General features: G+C 43.1%; 1 protein-coding gene across 1 annotated transcript in view; it reads left to right on the top strand.

Moving 5' to 3' along the window:
• Nucleotides 1-26,519, top strand: part of LOC130131340 (dedicator of cytokinesis protein 3-like) — a 287,178-nt gene that overhangs the window by 247,820 nt on the left and 12,839 nt on the right. The window contains exons 32-49 of the mRNA XM_056301001.1: nt 5,419-5,477; nt 6,531-6,679; nt 6,809-6,894; nt 7,469-7,495; nt 9,366-9,461; nt 9,739-9,799; nt 10,584-10,677; nt 11,797-11,945; nt 12,180-12,266; nt 12,695-12,799; nt 14,121-14,262; nt 14,545-14,711; nt 16,763-16,849; nt 17,141-17,320; nt 20,361-20,444; nt 22,325-22,441; nt 23,073-23,203; nt 24,007-24,151. Of these exons, the coding sequence (XP_056156976.1) occupies nt 5,419-5,477; nt 6,531-6,679; nt 6,809-6,894; nt 7,469-7,495; nt 9,366-9,461; nt 9,739-9,799; nt 10,584-10,677; nt 11,797-11,945; nt 12,180-12,266; nt 12,695-12,799; nt 14,121-14,262; nt 14,545-14,711; nt 16,763-16,849; nt 17,141-17,320; nt 20,361-20,444; nt 22,325-22,441; nt 23,073-23,203; nt 24,007-24,151 (1,966 nt within the window). The remainder of the gene's footprint in view (nt 1-5,418; nt 5,478-6,530; nt 6,680-6,808; nt 6,895-7,468; nt 7,496-9,365; nt 9,462-9,738; nt 9,800-10,583; nt 10,678-11,796; nt 11,946-12,179; nt 12,267-12,694; nt 12,800-14,120; nt 14,263-14,544; nt 14,712-16,762; nt 16,850-17,140; nt 17,321-20,360; nt 20,445-22,324; nt 22,442-23,072; nt 23,204-24,006; nt 24,152-26,519) is intronic.

Raw genomic sequence — 26,519 nt, 5'->3', positions numbered from 1 at the left:
CAGTTTATTATAAGATGCAATCATACCTGTTTCTATGACATCAGGCCTCTCTGTCCAGGTGGTCTTGAACTTCGGTAGAAGTATTGCTGCCGCAATCAGTTCTGGGTCCATCATCATCACACCAAAACGCTTTTGGACACCATCCTGAATGGCTTTGATGAGTGGTAGACACATCTTGGATGAGGTCTCCTGCCTTTTGAGTTTTGCTTGTAGCTGACATATCACTGGAAGAAGCCACCCTAAGTGTGTGTTGGTCTCTGACTGAAGTATGTTCAAGGCCTTTACCAGAGGTTTCATCACCGAGCAGTAATCAGTCAGGAAAGCAATTTCTGCTTGAGTCAGCCTGGCATAAATAGAATACAAACAATTGTTAGGAAATCAAGCAGGAAAAGTTAAGTTTCAAGTATGTAAACACACATTCACACTTTCATACTGTTGAAGTGCAAATTAAAACTTACGTTTTCAATTTGAATTCTTCACAAATATTCCTGATTGCCTCCTCCCCTTTCTCTTGTATGATCCGTATGATTCTCTCCACAGCCATGAATGTTGAATTCCACCGCGTTTGATTTGGTCGGATGAGCTGGAGTCGGCAATGATCTTCCACAACTTCTGCTGCCATGTATGAACGACCTGTATTGTTCCACATGGCTTGACATTTCCCAAAGGCTGCACGTGATAGTCTCTTGTATGTGTCCATCTTCTTTTCTGCTATCTCAGCATCTGTTATGGCAACTAAGTTGAGAAGATGGCATGCACACCTTTGGTGTGTAGGAAGTTGGTACTCCAGGCCATTATCTTGCTCCAGGATGCTGAATGTGTCCAGGTAGTTGGCTGTGGGCTCATCATCAATTGAATCTCTGTCCGACTCAGCATCTGATTCTGCATCCTCAGACTGGCTCTGTTCTCCGAAGACACTAAAAGCTTTAACGAAGTTTGAGCCACTATCTGTTGTGGTTCTCACCACTTTGCCCCTAATTCTATACTGACAGTGTATGTCGTCAAGTGCCCCTGCAAGGACATCAAAGGTGTGGGACCCTCTTAACCAAGGCTAATTTCCCCGAGTCCACTCAAGACTACTAGCAACTAACAGCTAGCCTTTACACACTCAAGTACCAGGGGCTAGCTGTTATGCAAATTTAGCCAATGTTCTAAAGACTTAAACAGACTGCAAATATACATTACGCGTTTTGTATCTGTTTGAAGTACGATAAACATGCGGATTGTCGGCTGGAGCGAGTTCATTTGGTACTTAATGATGTGTCACGTTTGATTATGTTAGCATAGCAGCTAATTAGAATGTGCTGGCTAGCTGTGGGTTTCTTCTACTGTCAATGGTTGCAGGTGCTAGCATAAAAATGCCCACGAAATGGGGTGAGCCTGGGTTGGCTATATTAAATAAAACTACTAATGAGACAGCAGAAATACTTACCAAAACATGCTTCTGCAGATTTGAAGTGGAGTTGTTGAAAGCAGACAGGTACTTCACTGCTGGGAGGCACATCTTGCACTGCATGATGATGCTGTTACCTTTCCTACGCTTGAACAAAAAGAAATCTTCCAAATGTGGCCAAGGATTTTTTTCTGCATCTAGTTCTACAGACTTCGATGTTTCAGCTTGAGCTTCATCTATTATTTCTAGGTCCGGGTCTTCTGGACCGCTGGCCGCTGGCCGTGCCTGCTTTGTCGACCTCCATTCTAGCACTAAAAACTTCGTGCCCACTAACCTAGCTTGTCCACACGTGCCCTCTATGTTCACGCGCCAGTGCTAATCACATCATCATTTGTCACTGTTGGTTCTGGCCATTGGTTTACTGTCTATGGTGCTGGCGCCTATTTTTCCCCTGTAGGTTGAATTGTTATTTTTACTCAGTAACGGATAGGATTTATAAAGTAACTAAGTACAATACTTGAGTCAAAACGTACTCAAGTAAAATACAAAATACCGATTTTAAATTGTACTTAAAAAATACAAAATACACAAAAAAAGTATTCAATACAGTAACTTGAGTAAATGTATTTCGTTACTTTCCACCTCTGCTGCTAGCCTATGCAGACTGGCAGTTAAAACAGTCATCCTGGGGTTCGTTCTCTTGGAAAGTGATTTTTTTTTGTTGATATGTTGGATTTATGTGTTTTGTAGTCTTAATGCATGCTCAATAATCCAGTTAAGAAACTCAAAGAAGGTTGAATCAGTTCATCTGGATACAATGTTTATTGACAGATAAACGTTTCAACACTCAACTAAGATGTCACTTACACTCACTGGCCACTTTATTAGGTACACCTTGCTAGTACCGGGTTGGACCCCCTTTTGCCTTCAGAACTGCCTTAATCCTTCGTGGCATAGATTCAACAAGGTACTGGAAACATTCCTCAGAGAGTTTGGTCCATATTGACATGATAGTATCACGCAGCTGCTGCAGATTTGTCGGCTGCACATCCATGATGTGAATCTCCCGGTCCACCACATCCCAAAGATGCTCTATTGGATTGAGATCTGGTGACTGTGGAGGCCATTTGAGTACAGTGAACTCTTTGTCATGTTCAAGAAACCAGTCTGAGATGATTCGAGCTTTATGACATGGCGCGTTATCCTGCTGGAAGTAGCCATCAGAAGATGGGAACACTGTGGTCATAAAGGGATGGACATGGTCAGCAACAATACTCAGGTAGGCTGTGGCATTGACACGATGATCAATTGGTACTAAGGGGCCCAAAGTGTGCCAAGAAAATATCCCCCACACCATTACACCACCACCAGCCTGAACCGTTGATACAAGGCAGGATGGATCCATTCTTTCATGTTGTTGACGCCAAATTCTGACCCTACCATCCGAATGTCGCAGCAGAAATCGAGACTCATCAGACCAGGCAACATTTTTCCAATCTTCTATTGTCCAATTTTGGTGAGCCTGTGCGAATTGTAGCCTCAGTTTCCTGTTCTTAGCTGACAGGAGTGGCACCCGGTGTGGTCTTCTGCTGCTGTAGTCCATCTGCCTCAAGGTTCGACGTGTTGTGCGTTCAGAGATGCTCTTCTGCATACCTCGTGGTTATTTGAGTTACTGTTGCCTTTCTATCAGCTCGAACCAGTCCGGCCATTCTCCTATGACCTCTGGCATCAACAAGGCATTTTCGCCCACAGAACTGCCGCTCACTGGATATTTTCTCTTTTTCGGACCATTCTCTGTAAACCCTAGAGATGGTTGTGCGTGAAAATCCCAGTAGATCAGCAGTTTCTAAAATACTCAGACCAGCCCGTCTGGCACCAACAACCATGCCACGTTCAAAGTCACTTAAATCACCTTTCTTCCTCATTCTGATGCTCGGTTTGAACTGCAGCAGATCGTCTTGACCATGTCTACATGCCTAAATGCATTGAGTTGCTGCCATGTGATTGGCTGATTAGAAATTTGCGTTAACGAGCAGTTGGACAGGTGTGCCTAATAAAGTGGCCGGTGAGTGTAGTTGAGTGATGAAACGTATCTGTCAACGTTGTATCCAGATGAACTGATTCAACCTTCTTTGATGTGTTCTTATTGTTTGGATATATGTTTTTGTCTTTGTGCTGTACTGCTGTTGGCTGGGGGAAATTATATTTCATTTCATTTCATGTCTGCAGGTGCATGGAATGAAATGACAAATAAATGTCCCTGATTCCTGATGATGTAATATGTATGCCATGTAACTGCACATACAAAACAACTCAGCTGCTTTGCTCATTCAAATCCCAATAACCCCCATGTTAAAGCATACATGATGAAAAGCTTACTTGCTAGTGTTGCTCTGTGCTTGTGTGCAGAGCTCCCACTGTGACTAACCTACATTGTTGGTGGAACATCTGACCTCTTTATGAAGACATACTATCCTGACTGATGAGGCGTTTGAAGACCTAACTGAATGATTAAAGATCACTGGGCAGCTGATTCTGATAAGGAAGGCAATATCAAAAGTCCACATGCATGAGCACAGTTTTATTCTCTTTTCTGGTTTTGTGGCTCAGGCTCTTGTTTTTGTTGGGTTGGATTATTTTGGCCCATTGTAGCAACCTAAGCACTTTGATGTACACATGTTAAATCTTTAAGCTCAGTTCAGTTTAATTCACATTCATGCTGATATCAGGTTTTGCAGAACATTGGGCCACTCAATCAGGAATTAATATGCAGTGCATTAATTAACCTTAATGACTTGTGCTTGATTCAAGATTCAGATGTAACTATAGATAAGGTCCCATTGTGCAACAAGTAATTTATAAACTGTTATTAACATTAATAAAATAAAATTAGTGACCCTTTTACTTTAAGGTCAACAAAACGTCAAACAGAAGTACCCGTGCATAGTATAACACTTAGAAATAAAAATAGATGAAGAAGTCATTATTTATGAGCCTTATCTATTATGTGATCATAGTACACTGAGCAATTGTAAGCTTCCTAGTAATAACTTAGAGACGTGTAATGAATCTTTTATGACGGGGGGGGGGTGTGTGATAAGGTGTTAACCATAGTTTAAACCAAAGAGTCGGAGGTCGTCATCTGTATTTTACAAAGTGCTACACCCTGTTTGACTTATGTGGCATCAATCATCTTGCAGCTGAGGTAGCACTTAGGATCATGTCAGATGGTGAGGAGAATATTCTGAACTATTTGTTGTGTCAGATACTCCAGCCATCTATTATGGGTTTTTTTTTTAGACCTGACACTACAGGTGAACATAATGATACTACTACTACTACTTTCAGCCGCTCCCATCTGGGGTCACCACAGTGGATCATCCGTTTCCATCTCTTCCTGTCCTCTGCATCATAATCAGCATCCTTCTCCCAATATACCCAGCATCTCTCCTCCACACATGTGCAAGCCATCTCAATCTCTCTTGCTTTGTGTCCAAACTGTCCAACCTGAGCTGTCCCTCTAATATAATCGTTCCTAATCCTGTCCTTCTTCATCGCTTCCAATTAAAATCTTAGCAAGGCCAACATAATAATCTACTCGCAAAATAGAAAACCAGCTTTACTTTGGTCCTAGAGCTGATTGAGTACTACTTGGGAAGAGCATGGCATGGAAACTACTAGGTTTAGGTCCCTATGTTGCTTAGTGGCCTATGTTAAAGTTGATCAGTAAATGAGACCAAATTTAGCCCATCAGGTAGCCCTTACTTTACTGAAATCCAGATGAAACCCAGATTTCTACCACCAGCACCATAATACTGAGGATCAGTCCTTGTTCTTATATCGTAATACAACACAGCAATATTATCAAAACTATTGTCTAATTGTCCTCATAAATCAACTGCCTTGGTATGGTGTCCACCATATGAAATGCAATGAAAGCCTATGTTAATAACCTGTATCGAGGTGAGCTAATATTTGTCTGTCAGCATATTGGATCATTCCTGTTTCCGTGTGCGCCTCCGCAGGTATGGTGACATGAGAGTGATGATGGCTTATGAACTCTTCAGCATGTGGCAAAACCTGGGTAAGAATGGGAAACAGTGGGAAACACTTGCATCAGTTGGGAAGACGGCACTTTTCTAGCATGGTAAATTATCTCTGTGTTTACGGTGGGAGCAGGACAGAAGGTTTCAGGAGTCCCCTTTGCTCACATCTTCACTTTTTTCATAAATAAAGGCCCCCTGATGGCCTGTAATCTGCACTTTTTACCATTAATATGAGATAACTTCGTACAAAGTCACCATAATAACAGATTGGTGAAAACATTGAAGCAAGGGGTTCATTTTTACACCCATATCATCTCGTAAAATTAAGTCACTGGCTACTTGGCAGCCAAAGAAATACTGACATCTAGTGGATTAAAGAGGTCAATACCTTAACAACGTCAATACTTTGTAGAATTTGTTCACACATCCTCTTTAATTCTATTCAATTTTGGGTTTACGTCTCTGCAAAATAATATTATCAATATATTATTTTTATGCCCCAGGTGTTTCATACTTATCCCCAAATAAATGAAATAATAAATTAATTGATTCATCCCCATTTATTTAACCCATTTATCTGATTTAAATCAGTGCTTACAGTTCATATTTTCCATTCTATTATGAATTGCAATCTGACATCTTAAAGTCATATTTCCAGGAAAAAAAATCAGAATCATCCGACTATGGCCGGACTCGATGAAGCAGCAATCATTGGCAACGCTGTCTTCGGGAGGGGGGCGGAGTCGGCTTGTGTTCGTCACGTGAATGCGTCTCTGTGTGTGTCGGAAAAAGCAGTGATTCGGCCTGGAGTCGCCTTGTCACGAAAGTGGGGAGGCGGTCTCCTTCGAGACTGCCGGCCGGAGAGACGCAGTTGGCGAACGCATGCAGTACGAGGGTGGGTGTTTGAATTAAAATAGGGATCGATTGGCCACTGAATTGGGAGAAAAAAGGGAAAAATCAGAAATAAAAAAAAAAATCAGAATCCGAGTACTTGGTTATTTCACCCTTGATGTAATTGATTGATTGATTGATTCATTAATTAATTCACTCACTCATTCTGTCATTCATTCATGAACAATTCATGGTTTTAGGTGAGAATAAAATACATTTCATTCCTGGTATGATTGGTCCATTCCTGGGAGTGACTCTGGTACCACAGGCAGAAGTACGCAACATTATGATCCCCATCTTCCATGACATGATGGACTGGGAGCAACGCAAGAACGGAAACTTCAAACAGGTACACAACCATACCTTTATTCTGAAAAATAAAATGGAAGTTAAATAACTAGAGAAACGCCAAATGCTGATCATTGAGACAAACGGTGTGTGTTTGTTTGTGTTGGTATTTGCATGTCATTGTGAATAGGTGGAAGCTGAACTTATTGATAAATTGGACAGTTTGGTGTCTGAAGGGAAAGGAGACGAGAACTACAGAGAACTCTTCAGTCTGCTGTGAGAAACACACACACACACAGGCTCTCTGTCTCTCTCTATACACACACACACATACACACATTAGTTCTAGCTCTTAAGATAAACAGTACACAAATGTATACACAAGAACTCTCTTACACCCAGTGCACACATTCATGTACACATCCCTACACACATCTCTTTCACAAAGCACACTTTTGCAAGCAAACACATACACTTAAAAATAAGGGGACACATACAAGCACATACCATGGTGCAGGACACCCACGCGTGCACACAACACGTGTCAGGATGTGGGGACACACACATGAATACATACCTATGCATAGATGCAGTCCCTCATACTTACAATACACACACATACAATACACACATGCACACAAATGTGGGCATATGCATGCATGCATACACAATTATCATAATGTTGTGTGGGTTTCTTTCTGTCTGTCTTAACCCCTGTCACCTGATGCTGTTGTGATAGTGTTTAGTCTTTTTCTTCCTGTGATAACCCAGCATAACACGTTTCTTTTTTGTCGCTGTGCTCTAACACGGCTGCTGTTTTGCTTTGCTTTACTACCTGCTGCGGGATTAGAACCCAGCTCTTTGGGCCGTACCCCAGGTAAGATTCCCCTCACAAGGAGCAAGGACTGTGTGAGGGGGCATTCAAGTCAGATGTGTTCAGAAAACACTTTTAGATCACTAGGTTTGTTTGTGAGTACTTGGCATAAAACCAAAAGGAGAAACACCAGATAGAGACAAATGAAAGCAAATGAAATAATGAAAGCAAGACAAAGAACAAGGGGAACAAGGACAAATGCGGCCAGTGTGTATGTCAGTGTTAGTTTTTGTGTGTGCTCTTCAACTATATGAGTGTTCGGGAGCCTAATGCAAGATGCCTAACAATAATAGATACTTTACAAAACACAAACCCACTTATTGTGAGGGAAACATCTGTGTGCAAGAAAACATTGCAAGTTGTCCACAGAAGCAGCCAACGTGCTACACAGGCACTAGTGAGCAACATTTGAACAAAAAGATAATTTTAACAACATGAGGGCGTCTGTGGTTCGGGTGGCAGTTGGGCCGGTGAGTCGTTCTGGGACCAGGTGAAAGTGAAATGCGTGGTTTGACTCTCTGGTCCAAGGCTCATAAACGTTAGCCAAAGTTAATTACCATTCATCCTCAATTAGCTGCGTTCACAAGGGAAACTCAAGTTAAAAGATCCTTTGATAAAAGCTGCATCAATAAGCATGATAAAATGAGCTTTTCATTTATTTAAGATAATTAAATTCATGTCAAATTCTGGATTGATGAAATTATAAAACAATGCGAATGAATCTAATTGCAGGTCAGTCTATCGGCCATTGATTTTAACTTGCAGCGCAAACCAATCTTTTGAAGCCAACATTTTCAAATCATATGTAAATATGTTTGATGTCATTCATTCAGTGTTATTGAAATGCATGCCCCCTTTTATCTATGACTGTCAGTGGCTGAATGCCTCGTTTTTTTTTATTATTATTTTTATTTTGCTATATTTTATTGATCCCCGTAGGGAAATTTCACTCTGCTTTTAACCCATCCTAGCTGATGAGTTAAATGTTATTTATATTCTTGCTGAGATATTTTACACATCGCTGTTATCAACAGTTCCATATAGAAATGACAAAGGAAAGCAATTGTTTCAGAGCTGTTCAACTCTTAAATTTGAGTTGCTCTCCCTCTTCCAAGTGCCTCTCACTATCTTGTCTTCCTATGGAGTTCTGCGACAGTAGATACCAACGTTTTTCAATTGTGAAATAAAACCTCTGTACCTTCAAAAATCAACTTTTTAATCGGTAGGAGGTAGATTGGCAAGCTTTTTTTTGGGGGGGGGGTTCTTTTTTTTTCCTGTTGTACTTGGACAATTACCCCACTCTTCCGAGCCGCCCCGGTCGCTGCTCCACCCCCTCTGCTGATCTGGGGAGGGCTGCAGACTACCACATGCCTCCTCCGATACATGTGGAGTCACCAGCCACTTCTTTTCACCTGACAGTGAGGAATTTCATCAGGGATATGTAGCATGTGGGAAGATCAAACTATACCCCCCCGAACAGGCGCCCCGACCAACCAGAGGAGACGCTAGTGCAGCGACCAGGACACATACCCACATCCGGCTTCCCATCCACAGACATGGCCCCTTGTGTCTGTAGGGACGTCCAACCAAGCCTGAGGTAACACGGGGGTTCGAACCGGCAATCCTCATGTTGGTAGGCAACGGAATAGACCGCTATGCTACCTGGACACCCCGGGGGTTGTTTTTGTATGGGTTTTGAATGGGTTTCATATAGGTCCAGGGATCATAACACTCGCCAAGTCTATGGGAGATTGTGTGAAGCCTTGGTTCATGTGATAGCACAACCTGTGAATTTGCATAATTAAGGTAATTTACACTTAATCCTTATGTTAACCACTATTAACCAACTTAATAACTTTTTTATTGACTTTAGCTTGCTGGAAAAGATAGAGCAGGAGACATGGAGAGAGACGGGGATCTCCTTTGTTACCTCCGTCACACGGCTGATGGAGCGGCTGCTGGACTACAGGTAAAGTGATACATGATAAAGTCTCTTTTACCTCCTCTCTTTCTCTCCCTGTCTCTCTCTCTCACACACACACACACACACACACACACACACACACACACACACACACACACACACACACACACACACTTTGTATCTATGTGGAGTCAGTCTGTGTCCAGTACAGAGTTGCAGTGCCTAAAATTTCAATTTTCACACGCCTGTCAACCATGTACAGCAATTCAGTGTGTTAGGATGTTTTTGACCATTGTTTGTGTTCTGCCCCTTTTGCCCTCAGGGACTGCATGAAAGGAGATGAGACAGAGAATAAAAAGATAGGATGCACTGTCAACCTCTTGGTAAGTCTTCTGTCATGATACCAAAGCTGGGCATTTTCCAACACAGCATGCTATAACCTGATTTGGTAATAAATTAGGTCAAGAAATATGCACCCTGGCGTCCAGGTAGCATAGCGGTCTATAATCATGTGCCAGCAGGAGTGTAGTCCAGTTCACCCCTATGTGTTTAGTCTTTACTTGTTTTCCTACGTTGTGTACTGTAAGATGAACAAACTCCAGTACAAACACACAGGTAAAACAGATCACGTATTGTTGTCACATGAAGTTGTATCTATTAAGGAGCCTATGCTTCAGTTAGGTGGCACGGTGGCTAGCACGGTCGCCTCAGAGCAAGAAGGTCCTGAGTTCGAGCCCCGGGGTAGTCCAACCTGGAGGGTCATCCCAGGTCGTCCTCTGTGTGGAATTTACATGTTCTCCCCATGTCTGCTGGGTTTCCTCCCACTGTCCAAAGACATGTAGGTCAGGTGAATCGGCCGTACTAAATTGTCCCTAGGTGTGTGTGTTTGTGTGTGTGTGGGGGGGGTCGGCCTTGTGATGGCTTGATGGCCTGTCCAGGGTGTCTCCCCACCTGCCACCCAATGACTGCCGGGATAGGCTCCAGCATCCCCGCGACCCTGAGAGCAGGATGGGCAGTTTAGATAATGGATGGATGGATGCTTCAGTTACTTGGTGTATTCTTCTCCTTAGCAACAGTTGAAATACATGGAAATTTTCAGTTTTGAGAGCAATGAGGCATTAAGATGCAGAGCTTAAAGTGTGTTTGTGTTGTTTGGTATATCCTCAGAACTTCTACAAGTCGGAGATAAACAAGGAAGAGATGTACATCCGTTACATCCACAAGCTCTGTGATATGCACCTACAGGCTGAGAACTACACAGGTACTCGCACACACACAAACATATATGCATATATTCAGTTTACACCCTGTCCCTTACAAACGTCCACACTATTCTTCAGTCAAGAGGCCAACAACATGGAATAACTGCACTACAATGAAGCTAACGTGTACTGCTGCTGTGCAATTTAGTATTAAAGCTACACTATCCAAGTTTGGCATCATAGCGATGCTTGTTTGCTGCAAGTGGTACTTCCTTGGTGCTTTCAGTATATATCGCAATGCTGCAGTTGCATGCAGCATAACAAAGGTTTGATGCCGAAACATCTATTTTATTGATTGCCACATATTTAAAGCTAATGAAGACACATTTAGTGTGAAAGAGGCTTCTTTGCTTCAGACATACCTGATATGCAAGAAGACTGTAAGGAGGCAGGGCGCACCAAACCACTTGAGGCTCTAGCAGCAAAACTACTTTGTAGTTTGTGCATTGAATCACTAGTGGGTGCAAGTTACTCAAAAGACTTTTTTTTTAGGTTTATTAACAACAATCGCTCAAATTGCAGTCACACCTGCAAACTCGTGCTTCATCCATTTTGAATTGCCAAAACTTGACGGCATCTGTTTTCCACTCGGAATAACCAAGAAAAACTGAGATTGTGCCTTCTGCCGAAGTAGTTTGGAGGAAGTGGAGTCTGTCTTCACAGGCCAGATTCATCTGAGAAAATTGGACTTCTTATCACATGCACATATAACATACACACATTCCAACCACAAAAATATTTTCGCATTTTCAGGTCTTTCACTGTAAGTGAAGTAGATGTCTGCTACAATGACGTGCAGCATAGCTTAAGGTGTATTTGAAATAGCTATTGAGCTATGTACATCTGATAACCATTATTCATGTTAAAACTGGCTTCTGCAGCTTCTACATTTTGGTTCGACTCCCTTACTTGCTTTATGAGGAGTGATGCACATGGTTATGCGTGTGACATGCATGTGTGTGCTTATGTTAGCTTAGGCTCATGGCAGGAAGGGCTTCAGCACTTAATGATCAGAAGCTAGCTGTCAGGAGTATTTTCTTTTTTGATAGGCTCTTGTTGTTGTGTTCAGGCTTGAGTTTTAGGTCAAAAGCACCTTGAATATGAATTTGCTTCCACAGAGGCTGCTTTCACGCTACTGTTATATTGGGAGCTGCTGCACTGGGAGGAGAGGCCCCTCAGGGAGTTCCTACATTATCCTGCCCAGACAGAATGGCACCGCAAGGAAGGTCTCTGCCGCAAGGTCATACACTACTTCAACAAGGGCAAGGTAAGGCCATAGTGTACAGATGCACACACACACACACACACACACACACACACACACACACACATATAATTATCTCCTTAATAACATGACATAAATACAGGGTCACACACTAATCAACCAGCAAGCATCATGTTACATTATGTCGTGTGTTTGTATTCCAACATGTGGGGTTTGGTAGTCCTATGCGTAGAGACCTGGCCTTGCAGTATATGATTGTGTGTTTGTGTGTTTCAGTGTTGGGAGTTTGGTATACCTCTGTGCAGAGAGCTGGCATTTCAGTATGAATCTCTGTATGACTACCAGAGTCTCAGTTGGATACGGGTGAGTCACATCACTCTCTCACTGAGGTTTTGCTAATGGACAAAGTGAGATATATATATATATATATATATATACACACACACACACGTATATACACACGGCTGTGTGTATATATGCTTGGTAGTTAGCTAGCTAGAAATCCTCTTTCATAGACACTAGGAGATTGTCGTGCCAAAATGCATTCGTATAAACCTATGATAAAGTTAATCTTAACGTGTACAAATTTGAATCTGTGTCAGATTAGCCTGTTATGACATATAATCAACTGCACAGAGACAGAGCCAATAGTTTGATAACCTCATTATCATTTCATTATCGTCTACATCGTAATCATTAACATTCTTGTCATTTGCGCTGTGTGCATCTGTGTATACATTTTTGATTGTGTGTGTGTGTGTGTGCGTGCGTGCGTGTGTACATGTGTGTAGAAAATGGAGGCAGCGTACTACGACAACATCATGGAGCAGCAGAGACTGGAACCAGAATTCTTCAGAGTGGGATTCTACGGCAGGAAGTTCCCCTTCTTCCTCAGAGTGATTTCTAAAATTTCTGTCGTCTTATAATAACATGAGGGGGGTTTGCCTCAACAAGACAATAAAGACGATGTCAAGGAAAAGATCCCTCAAATTAAACTATGTTAAAATTATAATCTTGAAATAGTGTAGGCTTTACATGTAGAAATAGTTCAAGCTTCGGCATCCGGGTAGCATGGCAGTCTATTCCATTGGCTACCAACAAGGGGATCGCTGGTTCGAATCCCTATGTTACCGCCGCGTTGGTCAGGCATCCCTACAGACACAGTTGGCCATGTCTGCGGGTGGGAAGCCGGATGTGGGTGTGTGTCCTGATCGCTGCACTAGCACCTCCTCTGGTCGGTCGTGGAGCCTGTTTAGGGGGGAGGGGGAACTGGGGAGAATAGCGTGATCCTCCCACTCGCTATGTCCCCCTGGCAAAACTCCTCATTGTCAGGTGAAAAGAAGCGGCTGGCGACTCCACGTGTATCGGAGGAGGCATGTGGTAGTCTGCAGCCTTCCCTGGATCGGCAGAGGGGGTGGAGCAGTGACCAGGACGGCTCGGAAGAGTGGGGTAATTGGCCGGATACAATTGGGGAGAAAAAGGGGGGGGGATAATAGTTCAAGCTTTAACTGTGTGGAACTTCAAACAAGTTAAAATAATAAAGTTGGGGTTATCTTTGAATGTTGTTCACCCAGACCTGGCACAGACCGGTGCTGGTCCATATCACTTATGTATGTCTGCCATTTTCTGATTCAAACAAAAGCTGATTCTCTTGACAATTACAGACATGACCAAAAATAATTTAGTAAAATAAATATTATCAAAAGGCAGCACGGTGGCGCAGTGGTTAGCGCGGTCGCCTCACAGCAAGAAGGTTCTGGGTTTGAGCCCTGGGGTAGTCCAACCTTGGTGGGTCATCCTGGGTCATCCTCTGTGTGGAGTTTGCATGTTCTCCCCATGTCTGCGTGGGTTTCCTCCGGGGGCTCCGGTTTCCTCCCACAGTCCAAAGACATGAAAACCAGGTGAATTGGCCGTACTAAATTGTCCCAAGGTATGAATGGGTATGTGTGTGTGCGTGGGCCCTGTGATGGCCTGGCGGCCTGTCCAGTGTGTCTCCCTGCCTGCCGCCCAATAACTGCTGGAATAGGCTTCAGCATCCCCGCGACCATAAAAGCAGGATAAGCAGTTCAGATAATGGATGGATGGAAATATTATCAATTGCCGCAGTTTCTGACTGATATCTTTGTGCTTACTTTATAAAACAAATAACCACAGCTTGTTTTTAAAGTTGCATTTTTGTCCCTCCTGTTTGGTGCTGTTGTTATTGAATTTCCTCAGAATAAGGAATTTGTGTGTCGGGGCCACGACTATGAAAGGCTGGAGGCCTTCCAGCAAAGAATGCTTGGAGAATTCCCACAAGCCATTGCCATGCAGCACCCCAACCAACCAGACGAGGCCATCTTACAGTGTGACGCACAGTGTATCCTTTGGAGAGACAAAAAGCCTGCAGCAAAATAACAACACTAGAAACACATTATTTGTTTATGACTTGAAGCGAGTATGGATTGCTTAGAGACACTTCAGCAGGTCAGAAACTTGAACCCAGTCTCGTTGTTGAAAGACTGTTGCCATCCCACAGCACACCGCTGGTTTAGTTGTGTTTTTCTTCTTCCTGTTGGAGCCTAAGTTTAGAAAGACAACTGAGTCTACAAACTGTCTTTATTCAGTTAGTTCCTTGACCCCTGACCCCTCCTCTGCTCAGATCTCCAGATCTACGCCGTGACTCCGGTACCAGAGAATGTCAGTGTGCTTCAGATGGACCGGGTACCCGACCGCATCAAGAGTTTCTACCGGGTCAACAACGTCAGGCGGTTCCGGTATGACCGGCCTTTCCACAAGGGGCCCAAAGATCGTGACAACGAGTTTAAAGTGAGTTGGGAAAATGACTCTGGGTTTACACCTACGCCTGCTCAAAAGAGGAAGCCATTCATCTAAGAGGAGTCAACAGTATATTAACAGCATACAAAAACTATTTCGAGTGCCTCAGATTCAAACCCGTTTTTCTTTTTTGCTTTTTACTGTCATTTTTTTTGTATTTCATTCATTTCTTAATTTTGATGTACACTCAGCGGCCACTTTATTAGGCACACCCGTCCAACTGCTAGTTGACGCAAATTTCTAATCAGCCAATCACATGGCAGCAACTCAATGCATTTAGGAATGTAGACATGGTCAAGACGATCTGCTGCAGTTCAAACCGAGCATCAGAATGGGGAAGAAAGGTGATTTAAGTGACTTTGAACGTGGCATGGTTGTTGGTGCCAGGCGGGCTGGTCTGAGTATTTCAGAAACTGCTGATCTACTGGGATTTTCACGCACAACCATCTCTAGGGTTTACAGAGAATGGTCCGAAAAAGAGAAAATATCCAGTGAGCGGCAGTTCTGTGGGCGAAAATGCCTTGTTGATGCCAGAGGTCAGAGGAGAATGACCAGACTGGTTCAAGCTGATAGAAAGGCAACAGTAACTCAAATAACCACTCATTACAACCGAGGTATGCAGAAGAGCATCTCTGAACGCACAACACGTCGAACCTTGAGGCAGATGGGCTACAGCAGCAGAAGACCACACCGGGTGCCACTCCTGTCAGCTAAGAACAGGAAACTGAGGCTACAATTTGCACAGGCTCACCAAAATTGGACAATAGAAGATTGGAAAAATGTTGCCTGGTCTGATGAGTCTTGATTTCTGCTGCAACATTCGGATGATAGGGTCAGAATTTGGCGTCGACAACATGAAAGCATGGATCCATCCTGCCTTGTATCAACGGTTCAGGCTGGTGATGGTGGTGTAATGGTGTGGGGGGATATTTTCTTGGCACACTTTGGGCCCCTTAGTACCAATTGAGCATCGTGTCAATGCCACAGCCTACCTGAGTATTGTTGCTGACCATGTCCATCCCTTTATGACCACAGTGTTCCCATCTTCTGATGGCTACTTCCAGCAGGATAACGCGCCATGTCATAAAGCTCGAATCATCTCAGACTGGTTTCTTGAACATGACAATGAGTTCACTGTAGTCAAATGGCCTCCACAGTCACCAGATCTCAATCCAATAGAGCACCTTTGGGATGTGGTGGACCGGGAGATTCGCATCATGGATGTGCAGCCGACAAATCTGCAGCAACTGCGTGATGCTATCATGTCAATATGGACCAAACTCTCTGAGGAATGTTTCCAGTACCTTGTTGAATCTATGCCACGAAGGATTAAGGCAGTTCTGAAGGCAAAAGGGGGTCCAACCCGGTACTAGCAAGGTGTACCTAATAAAGTGGCCAGTGAGTGTATGTATACTTTTTAGCTTTAAATTATATTAGGTCTTTGTTTGTTTTGTTTTTTTTCTAATTCATATTAGAGCTTTATTTTTCAGAAAGCCAGAAAGAAAAGAGGAAGAGTGAAATAGCCCTGCTGGCCTGAATACATGACTTTACAGGTCATGGTTGTTGTCATTGTTTGAATTGAAAAGAGCTCAAATGATAACTTGAGCAGTTCTGCTCAGTATAATTCAAGTCAAGTAAACATCTTGGTGTCCTGGGAGGCTACAGTGACCTAGACGATGTGAAGAAGCAGGTTCATGACCAGAAGTTTTCATCAGTTTGACCTCCCAAGGGAGAAAGGCTGGTGGAAATGAATCATAAGCAATAAATAATATAATAACAAGCAAAACAACTAGTTGCTCTTGAGCAAGGCACTTAGCCTGGAACTGTTTCCAGTGGAGCTGCTCTGTGGCCAGCAGGATAAGACTGGTTTTACTGGGCAAGTGTGAATGTTCTCCACAAAGAAAGACTGCACAAAGATTGTGCTCAGTTGATTTATTCCCAAAAGAACAAAGTTGTAGATTTTACTCAATAATACCTTCCTACTAGTGTTTGTACTTATTTTGGCTTGGATCTAATAGGATTGTGCTTGTTGTGTTTTCCAGAGCCTTTGGATAGAGAGGACCACCCTCATCCTCACACACCCTCTACCTGGCATTTCCCGCTGGTTTGAGGTTGAAAAGAGAGAGTTGGTGGGTACTTTAAGTAAAAGTCAATTTTATCTCCCAGTCATCTTTTACTTGCTCAGACACTTGTTGTTGTCCCTCTCCTGTGCCCTCCTTCTCTCCCCCGATCTCTTCCCTCTCATCATGTCTCAGGCTCTTGCTCCATTTATGTTCCTCACCACCTCACAGCTTTGTCCTGACCTCTCTGCTTCCTCAACTCCACTACCCTCCTTCCCAAAATACCAACTCCAAGACGGAGAATCGACTCTCTTAATTATGTAGTCTTCTCATTCTCTCGTTCTCCACCCCCCCTCCCAGGTGGAGGTGAGTCCTTTGGAGAATGCTATCTACGTGGTGGAAAATAAGAACCAGGAGTTGAGGACCTTGATCGGCCAGTACCAACACAAACAGCTGCATGGCAACATCAATCTCCTCAGCATGACGCTCAACGGTGTCATTGACGCTGCGGTCAATGGAGGCATTGCCAGATACCAGGAGGTGCAGTGGTGTCCTCTTTACAAAACACAGTCCTGCTCCAGGGCTCCGATGGGTCATGTCTTGTTTGAGGCTGTTGTGAAATAGCCAACAAATGATAGCTTCTGACCACATAACCATTAATTGTAAATATTAATGCACCAATGAAAGAGCTTACCAATTTTACTCATGATACAAAGCTCTACTTTCAAGGCACACAGACAAGGTTATACATCGTAAAATTACTGCACATTAATATTTTGCAATTACTTATGTGTGTGTGTGTGTTTAATTATAAGTGGTCGAGAAAAAAGTTGAAATTTTAGCTCTTTTTATCACAATTACTGTATCCATGTTTTATCAAGCAATAACCTACAAGCAGTACAAACATTTTATAAGTTTATATGAATATGGCTGAGTATATGAATGAGTAGCTGGGCTCTGCAAGCTTAAAGCAACAGTAGGAAGATATTTTTCAGATAATACTGTGGAAATAAACTAACATATTGTTTAAAAGTCAAAAATTCATCAATCACTGAGCTTGGTTTTTAGGATAAAATACTGTAGGAGCTCTTGAGCGAAGAAGCTGATTAAATCATAATCTTATTGACCAAGGCCATAATTTACTTTCTTTTAACTGGTAAAAGTATACATTTCCAGGGCATCCGGGTGGTGTGGCGGTCTATTCTGTTGCCCACCAACACGGGGATCACCGGTTCGAATCCCCGTGTTACCTCCGGCTTGGTCAGGCATCCCTACAGACACAATTGGTCATGTCTGCGGGTGGGAAGCCAGATGTGGGTATGTGTTCTGGTCGCTGCTCTAGCGCCTCCTCTGGTCGATCGGTGCACCTGTTTGGGGGGGGGGGCTGGGGGGAATAGCGTGATCCTCCCATGCGCTACATCTCCCTGGTAAAACGCCTGACTGTCAAGTGAAAAGAAGTGGCTGGCGAGTCCACATGTATCAAAGGAGGCATGTGGTAGTCTGCAGCCCTCCATGGATCGGCAGAGGGGGTGGAGCAGTGACCGGGATGGCTCGGAAGAGTGGGATAATTGGCCAAGTACAACTGGGGAGAAAAAAGGGGGAAAAAATATAAATTTCCCACTCTTGTTGTTAAAATACCTTTTCTCTGTCCATTGAGGTCATTCAATAAGTTATCAACAATGGTATTGACGTGTACTAGAGAAGGAAGGGCTCTTAGATCACTGTGAACTAGTCAGAATATATTACTTAAAGGATATATATATATCTATATAAAACATAAGGAATGCATTTAGGAAATTGCATTATGTGGATGTGTAATAGTAAAGTAGTTTATCACATAGTGTGATGCTCACCTTTGTAACAGATAGGGGTTTGGTATTAACCCAGACATAAGGACAACATTTAGTGCCAGTAGCACTGTGTAACAAGTGTATATTTCTGGTTATGTTGACAGGCACAGGTTTTAGATTAGTAGCTAGCACTAACAGATAGTGTTAATATTATCTTTACCATGATATTTTTATATATGACTTGTTCATTCACTTGTGGCTCTAGTTCAAAGTCATTTTGATTAAGTTGCCATCTCTTGGTACACCGGATTATCACAACACCTAAAAAACAAACATCCTGCAAATTTTAAAAAGCTTTAATTGGTTGATAATGTAAAAAAGAACCATTTATATTAACATGCTGCTCATATACATGAATGAGAGGGAAGACAGCAGAATGGTGAGGATGCAAGGAGTAGAGGTGACGAAGGTGGATGAGTTTAAATACTTGGGGTCAACTCTTCAAAGTAACGGGGATTGAAGAAGAGAGGTGAAGAAGAGAGTGCAGGCAGGGTAGAGTGGGTGGAGAAGAGTGTCAGGAGTGATTTGCGACAGAAAGGTATCAGCAAGAGTTAAAGGGAAGGTTTACAAGATGGTTGTGAGACCAGCTATGTTATATGGTTTGGAGACAGTGGCACTGATGAAAAGACAGGAGGTGGAGCTGGAGGTGGCAGAGTCGAGGATGCTAAGATTTTCATTGGGAGTGACGAAGAAGGACAGGATTAGGAACGATTATATTAAGAGGGACTGCTCAGGTTGGACGGTTTGGACACAAAGCAAGAGAGATTGAGATGGCTTGCACATGTGTGGAGGAGAGATGCTGGGTATATTGGGAGAAGGATGCTGATTATGGAGCTGCCAAGGAAGAGGGAATGAGGAAGGCCAAAGAGGAGGTTTATGGATGTGGTGAGGGAAGACATGCAGGTGGCCGGCATGACAAGAGTAAGATGCAGAGGACGGGAAGAGATGGAAAGGGATGATCCGCTGTGGCAACCCCTAATGGGAGCAGCCAGAAGTAGCAGTAGTAGTAGTAGCAGAAGATATTGAGACGTTGCTCACTTATAAAATTGTTAAAAATGTGGTACCAAAGTACTGAATTCATTATTTCTCACTAAGAGACAATCATATCTACTTTACAAGTACCTCCACAGATTTCATACCTTTTGATTCAATAGTCTAATGGGCAAAACCACATTTCTCTACAGTGCAGCAGAACAGTGGAATAATCTGCACACAAATCTGAAATGGAGTGTTTCACAGAGCACATTTAAAGTGGCCTTAAAGAAAATACCATACAAAGTACCGTGTAGCATGTAGCTTTCATTCTAACTCTTTATGACCAAGGAAACATGAGGATGTGACATAGCTACCCTGCTGGCTGCTAGGTATATGTTGATGGTATTGTCTTTGCTTGCTTTTTGTTTTGCTTTTACCTTGTGATGTGTTGAGTGTTATACTAGAGGACCGCAATGGAAATAAGCCCTCAGGCTTTACTGTGTTTTCATCCTCGGTGGTTTTTAATATATGTAATGACTGCAGTGCAGTGTTATATGTGTTTTTTAATCATCGAATAAATTCATTCATTCATTCATTTGGGGACATTGATCGGGCACCCAGCTGGTTGTTTTAGATAATGAGACAACCTTAGCTTATTACCCAAAGCACAGTGGGACTGCTATCAAAGATACCCAGGGTTATTTCAGTGGCAATTAACTTGATATTTGTTCCTTTTAACTGCTGTCTGCCATCAGGCCTTTTTTGATAAGGAGTACATTGGAAGCCACCCTGAGGACACAGAGAAGATCACACAACTCAAAGACCTGATGCAGGAGCAGGTAAGACGGCCAGACGGAGGTTATCAAACCATTCCTCTAACAGTAAATCTGTATAATAACCTCAGGGTGTAAGGTTTGGAAACTGAGCAGCTGTTTTGAAGTGTCACAAATGTCATTATCCATTTATCTAACACTATCCTAGTATACTTTTCAAAGGTTAGTTAAAACAGTAAGGGAGGGGCATCCGGGTGGCATGGTGGTCTATTCCGTTGCCTACCAGCATGGGGATCCCGGTTCGAATCCCCGTGTTACCTCCGGCTTGGTCGGGCCGGAGCAGTGACCAAGACACAATTCCTACAGACACAATTGGCCATGTCTGCACGTGGGAAGCCAGATGTGGGTATGTTTCCTGGTCACTGCACTAGCGCCTCCTCTGGTCGGTCGGGGCGCCTGTTTAGGGGGGGGGGGACTGAGGGGAATAGTGTGATACTCTTGCGCACTATGTCCCCCTGGTGAAACTCCTCAATGTCAGGTGAAAAGACGTGGCTGGCGACTCCACATGTATCGGAGGAGATGTGGTAGTTTGCAGCCCTCCCCGGATCAGCAGAGGGGGTGGAGCAGTGACCGGGACAGCTCAGAATAGTGGGGTAATTGGCCTGATACTATTGGGGAGAATGAGGGGGGAGGGGGGAACCGTGAGGGAGACACTGGACATAAAATGCAATTTAAGGGAAAAATTAATAGGATCCACAAAATCTACCCACCTTGGAGAAATTCACTTATTTGCTGATTCGTCAATGCTCTCTATCTTATCAACTCATCATTTCTTCACAACGTAGGCACCAAAACTTTACTTTTTTTATTTTTCAAAATTTTGAGTTTCAAGTATTCACTGTTTTGGTGTTTCCACAAGGCTTAAGTTGTGTGCATCTTTAAAGGCTGCACAAAAACAGCTTCAGAAACGACTATGAAATATAGCTTATGGCTGATGCTTGTTATTTCTATTCCTGATCTGACTTTTACTCTGAAGAACTTCAAGTCTGAAAGTCAAATGTGAGAATCAACAAAGGTCAAACCATACAGTCACCTTATTCTTTTCCTTGACTCAGCTTCTCCTTTAACAACTTTAGGGCAGGACATACAGCTGTTACGGCAACTGGACCTGTGTACATTTTGACATGATCATACTGACAAACATTAAATACACCAGATGATTGTTAGCTCAGTAATGACACATTAACGTGAGTTGATTAAAGACCATAAAAATACCATTAAAATAAATAAAAAAAGACCACCCCAAACAGATATGAACCAGAGAAATAAGGGGAAAACTCAAGCACAAGACAGGTATATATACTCTTTACACTCGTAGTGGACATTTGTGGCTTTGACATATAGTTAATATCAACAAAAACTAAACCTATAATTTTATATTAGTGAATAAAGTAGAGGCGGTATGGTGGCACAGTGGTTAGTGCAGTCGCCTCACAGCAAGAAGGTCCTGGGTTCAAGCCCTGGGGTAGTCCAAACCTTGGGGTTGTCCCAAGTCATCCTCTGTGTGGAGTTTGCATGTTCTCCCTGTGTCTGTGTGGGTTTCCTACGGGTGCTGCAGTTTACTCCCACAATCCAAAGACATGTAGGTCAGGTGAATCGGCCCTACTAAATTGTCCCTAGGTGTGAATGTGTGAGTGTCGGTCCTGTGATAGACTGGTGGCCTGTCCAGGGTGTCTCCCCACCTGCCATCCAATGACTGCTGGGTTATGCTCCAGCATACGGCGACCCCAATTGGGATAAGCTGCTTGGATAGTGGATGGATACAGTAGAGGCATGATTTGTAGAAAACCATTTGCTCAGGTGTTGTGCCATGTGATGAGTTTTTACTTGAACGTTCCAAAGTAGATTTTCTCCTCGAGGCCTCACGGATGTGTTTATATGCTCAGGTTCACATCTTAGGGGTGGGCCTGGCTGTGCACGAAAAGCTGGTGCACCCAGAAATGCGTCCCCTGCACAAGAAGCTCATTGATCAGTTCCAGATGATGAGGAGCAGCCTCTGCCATGTGAGTGCTGATGCAATCGCAATGTTTTCATCTGATACAGTTTCCTTAAAATTTCTTTAAAATGTCTTCATACACTTTATCAAACTTTCTTCCAACTCTTTGGAATTGAATGTATGTTGACTTGTGATAAACGTTTACTGTTGCTCAGACCTTATTTTGTAAGCTGCTTATAAATCAAACAACTAATTAACCCAAAATGAAGACATAATGAATGCTCAGTCTCGCTACTGTATCCATGCTGGGAGGATGAGAAAATCACAGCGGAGCAAGCTAATTAGCAAGATCAAAGTGGATAGTATTGAATTGTATCCTCTCGGCTAACTTAATTTTGTCTTTTCTGAAAACATGTCATATTAACTGTTCAACTTTAAACTATGCAATTCTTTAGGACCAAATTTAACTTTTCTGTCATTCACAATCGCCCTGCTCTTACTGTGCACTGTAAATGACTGACGTTAATGACACAGGACAGTGAGACCGGTTAAGATCAGCTCTTCTATATGTGTGTGGCATTGTGGGTAATTACAGTAGTTGGACACTATCTCACCCACATTCACAAAACAAATTATGTTAGATGTCTTTCTTTCTTGAGCACAAACCTGCGCTAGGACAGTGTGGATATTCAGAGCAGTGTTTCTATGTGGCCTTGCAGGGTCTGCCTGGTTTGGACAGGACTGGTTCAGTAACCAGCGCTCCCAGAGGAATCCTGGCCTCTCACAGTCCTATGAGCCCTGAGAGTTTCAAACTTATGCACAGACACAGGTTTGCAACACACACACACACACATTCCAGTTTTTACAGCACATTTTAGCCATGAGTGTGGTTTTGTTTGCTTTGACATACATGCGTGCTGTCCTTATGAAGTGACAGCTGATCCCACAGTTCTTTGCATTCACACCAGTCATGCTAGCCCGTCTGCCCTCAGCAAGTGTCATATCCTCATCACACCACATATTTAATGAATACACACCCATTGTCGCTGCCATCTCTTCACCTCTCCTCACTGTGATCTGCACCAATATCACACATCTACTGCATCTGTTTTTTCCATCTTTTCTGCTAATGTCACGGACACAACATTGAAACTATTTCATTGGCTTCATTTGTCTTCTGCTGTCTGCAGTCTCTGTTCTTTCTGAGTATTTCTTTCTCTTCGTATTCTTGATCTTACTCTGTGAAACCACAGCTTTCTGAAATTCCGCGATTTTCTTCTCTTTCTTTCTCTGTCATTCCATCCCACATCCGTCCTTATCTTCTCTCCATCTCACCTGCTTTCTGCATGGTACGATCTGCATGCTCCTTCACTTTCAATGCCATCCTTATTCCCACCATCTGGCATGTACATGCTCTGGCTGTTGTTCTCTTTTTATCTCCCTCCTTTTCTACCACTCTGCATGCCCCCCCCCACTTCCACATACCTCTTCTCCATGCTTCTCCCTTCCACTCTCCCTTCTCCCTACCTCTTCCCCACACTTCTCTCCTACTTTACCTCCCTCCCCGTCCCTCTTCCTACATCCTCCTTCTCTTCTCCTGCTCTCCTTCTTTTACCCCCCCCCCTCCAACAGTCCCATAGCTGTTTTGACACCAGTGCGCAACTCCTCCCCCTCTCTCTCCTCTCATAACCCCAGTGAGACGGGGAACATTGGGAATCTGCTCATCCTGGCTGATGGTGTGGTGGTGGAGCACCCAGAGGACTTCTACCGCATGCAGGTCAGTAGCACTCAGGATTTTCTGGGTCAAACAAGGGTCCCCTTGAAGAGTAGATATACTGATGGGAATTTCAGTAAGCAAGACATTATTTTCATTAATGTAATTGTAATATTTTGACATTAAAACAAATTTGGATGTTATCCATATTATCAAAATTAGAAAACATTTCTACTGCTGTTAACTCAACTTATTAAACTCTATAGTGTCTTGCCTATCTGTTCCCTTTTCAGCTTCTGTTTCTATAACTATATAAAGTTCACATTCATCTTGCACATTTTCACACTACAACACATTTTAATTTCAATGCTGTGCCCACAATGGGGTCCTCCCTATGTTCCCCGGGTCCTATAGTCCCCGGGTCCTATGTTCCCCGCTTTGTATGAGACCGGGGAATATCGGACCTTTTTGTATACAGAGGGCCCTATATTCCCCACTTTTCCCCAAAAGGGTCCTATGTTCCCCGTTTTGTATGTGCAGGGGAACATAGGACCTTTCTTTATAAAAAGGGTCCTATGTTCCCCTAGGGCACCCGGGGAACATAGGACCCTTTTTATAAAGAAAGGTCCTATGTTCCCCGGTCAGCAGGTTTGACGCTGTTTGGCGCAAAAAGTGCATTTTCAATAATGCATTATTTAGGGCAGATTATTAAGAAGACAATGAATCATACGATTTCTATTTTTATATCACAAAAACGAATTCACAAAGTCCAGGTTGGCTAAAGTATGTGGAAACTTTAGACACTACACCAATTTCAATTTATTAGGCTATAGCTTACATTTGGGCGCATAACCCACCGCGGTAGTTCTCTGATATTTATGCGCGAAATGTGTCACTTACCGAGGAAAATGCGCCTCGCCGAGTAGGTGAGCTGGCTCGTCTGTGTCTGAATGTAATATAGTAAGCCTATGTTCCTTGAGCAACTGTACCCGGGCATAGCTCAGTCGGTAGAGCTCTCGCCTATGGATCGCAAGGTCGTGAGTTCGATCCCGGGTGCCGCCAACTCAGCGTATGAGTTGCACATTGTGCGAGAAGTGCTGGGAGCTGAGGATAGGTGTTGTGTTCCGTCCTCAGCAGTCCATCTCCCAGAGGTCTAGCGCATTGTACCAGGGATAGACTCCTGCAAAAGCTGGCTGATACCGACAAGAGGCCAATTCCGACCCACTTCTTCTATGTTCCCTAGAAAGCCGTCGTTCCCATTATAACCACACCAGCTTATTGGGAAAAGCATCTGACAGATATTAGATAGAAACCATCTGCTCAGTAAGGCCCTTTAAGCATCATAATTGTAATGATAATAATAATAACATAATAATAACAATAATTGTCATGTACCGGTTCTGCATGTAAGGGCACCCGTATGTATGTGACGTCACCTGTTGACGTGGGAGAAGCGCGAGGAATATTGTTCGGGCAGTCTTGCAATACGGTGGAATAAAGCAAGCCACGTTAGGCATTGTGTAATAACGGTGTGCCTGATCATTTATAATCAATGACACCTAAATAAGCATATAGGTGGGAATAACGGATCAGAACAATAATAATGATAATAATAATAGCGTAATAATAATGATGATGATGATGATAATAATAAGGATAATAATAACAATATAGCCTTATATTAGAAATGCTAAAAATCGGGTAATTGAAATATTTATAATTATAAAGTAGGCTAATAAGGCATGGTAATAACAATAAAATAATAACAATATCTGCCTGGTCTCTTAAGATTCTAAGATGCTGTATGCTACAGAAATAACGGGACATGGGCCTAGGCTAATGAATACGCCTTTTTGACAAAATATGAATGAAAGGCTAATCAACAACGCTAAAGCTGAATCACAAAACACATATTGCTCGAAAAATAATTTATAAATAGCCAAATGCACACATGATTTCGAGTTTGGAAATATTTAAGACTTGTCGTGGATGTGTGGTCATCTGCACGCAAGTTTCCTGGCGTTCTAAACCACATGATCAAAATTCACCAATGTCTAAACCGCCCGCCAACTTGCAACAATTTGCAACAATCGGTTGTTATCGGTGATAACTCGTGGACTCACTGTCATGTGCTTACTAGCCTACAAGAAGACAAACAATGGCGATAGTTATGGATGGTGATCGAGGGGGCAAAGTGTTGGTACATGAGAACTTCAGATATCAGAAGCACCGCACCAATCAAGACACCATTAGATGGAGGTGCTGGAGGTGGAACTGTAGAGTGCCACTGATCACAAATAGATTTGAAGTGGAGGACGTGGATGCTAACATTATTGTGCACGATGTTGGGGAACACGTGCATCCCCCTGACGGAGAAATGGTGCACCGTGCAGAATTCCGACGGGGTGATTGCAGAAGTTGCGAGGGAGCC

Source organism: Lampris incognitus, chromosome 2 (assembly GCF_029633865.1).
Source record: "Lampris incognitus isolate fLamInc1 chromosome 2, fLamInc1.hap2, whole genome shotgun sequence".
Classification (NCBI taxonomy): domain Eukaryota; kingdom Metazoa; phylum Chordata; class Actinopteri; order Lampriformes; family Lampridae; genus Lampris; species Lampris incognitus.
The sequence above is the reverse complement of the archived record's forward strand: the minus strand, read 5'-3'. Positions and strand labels throughout refer to the sequence as shown.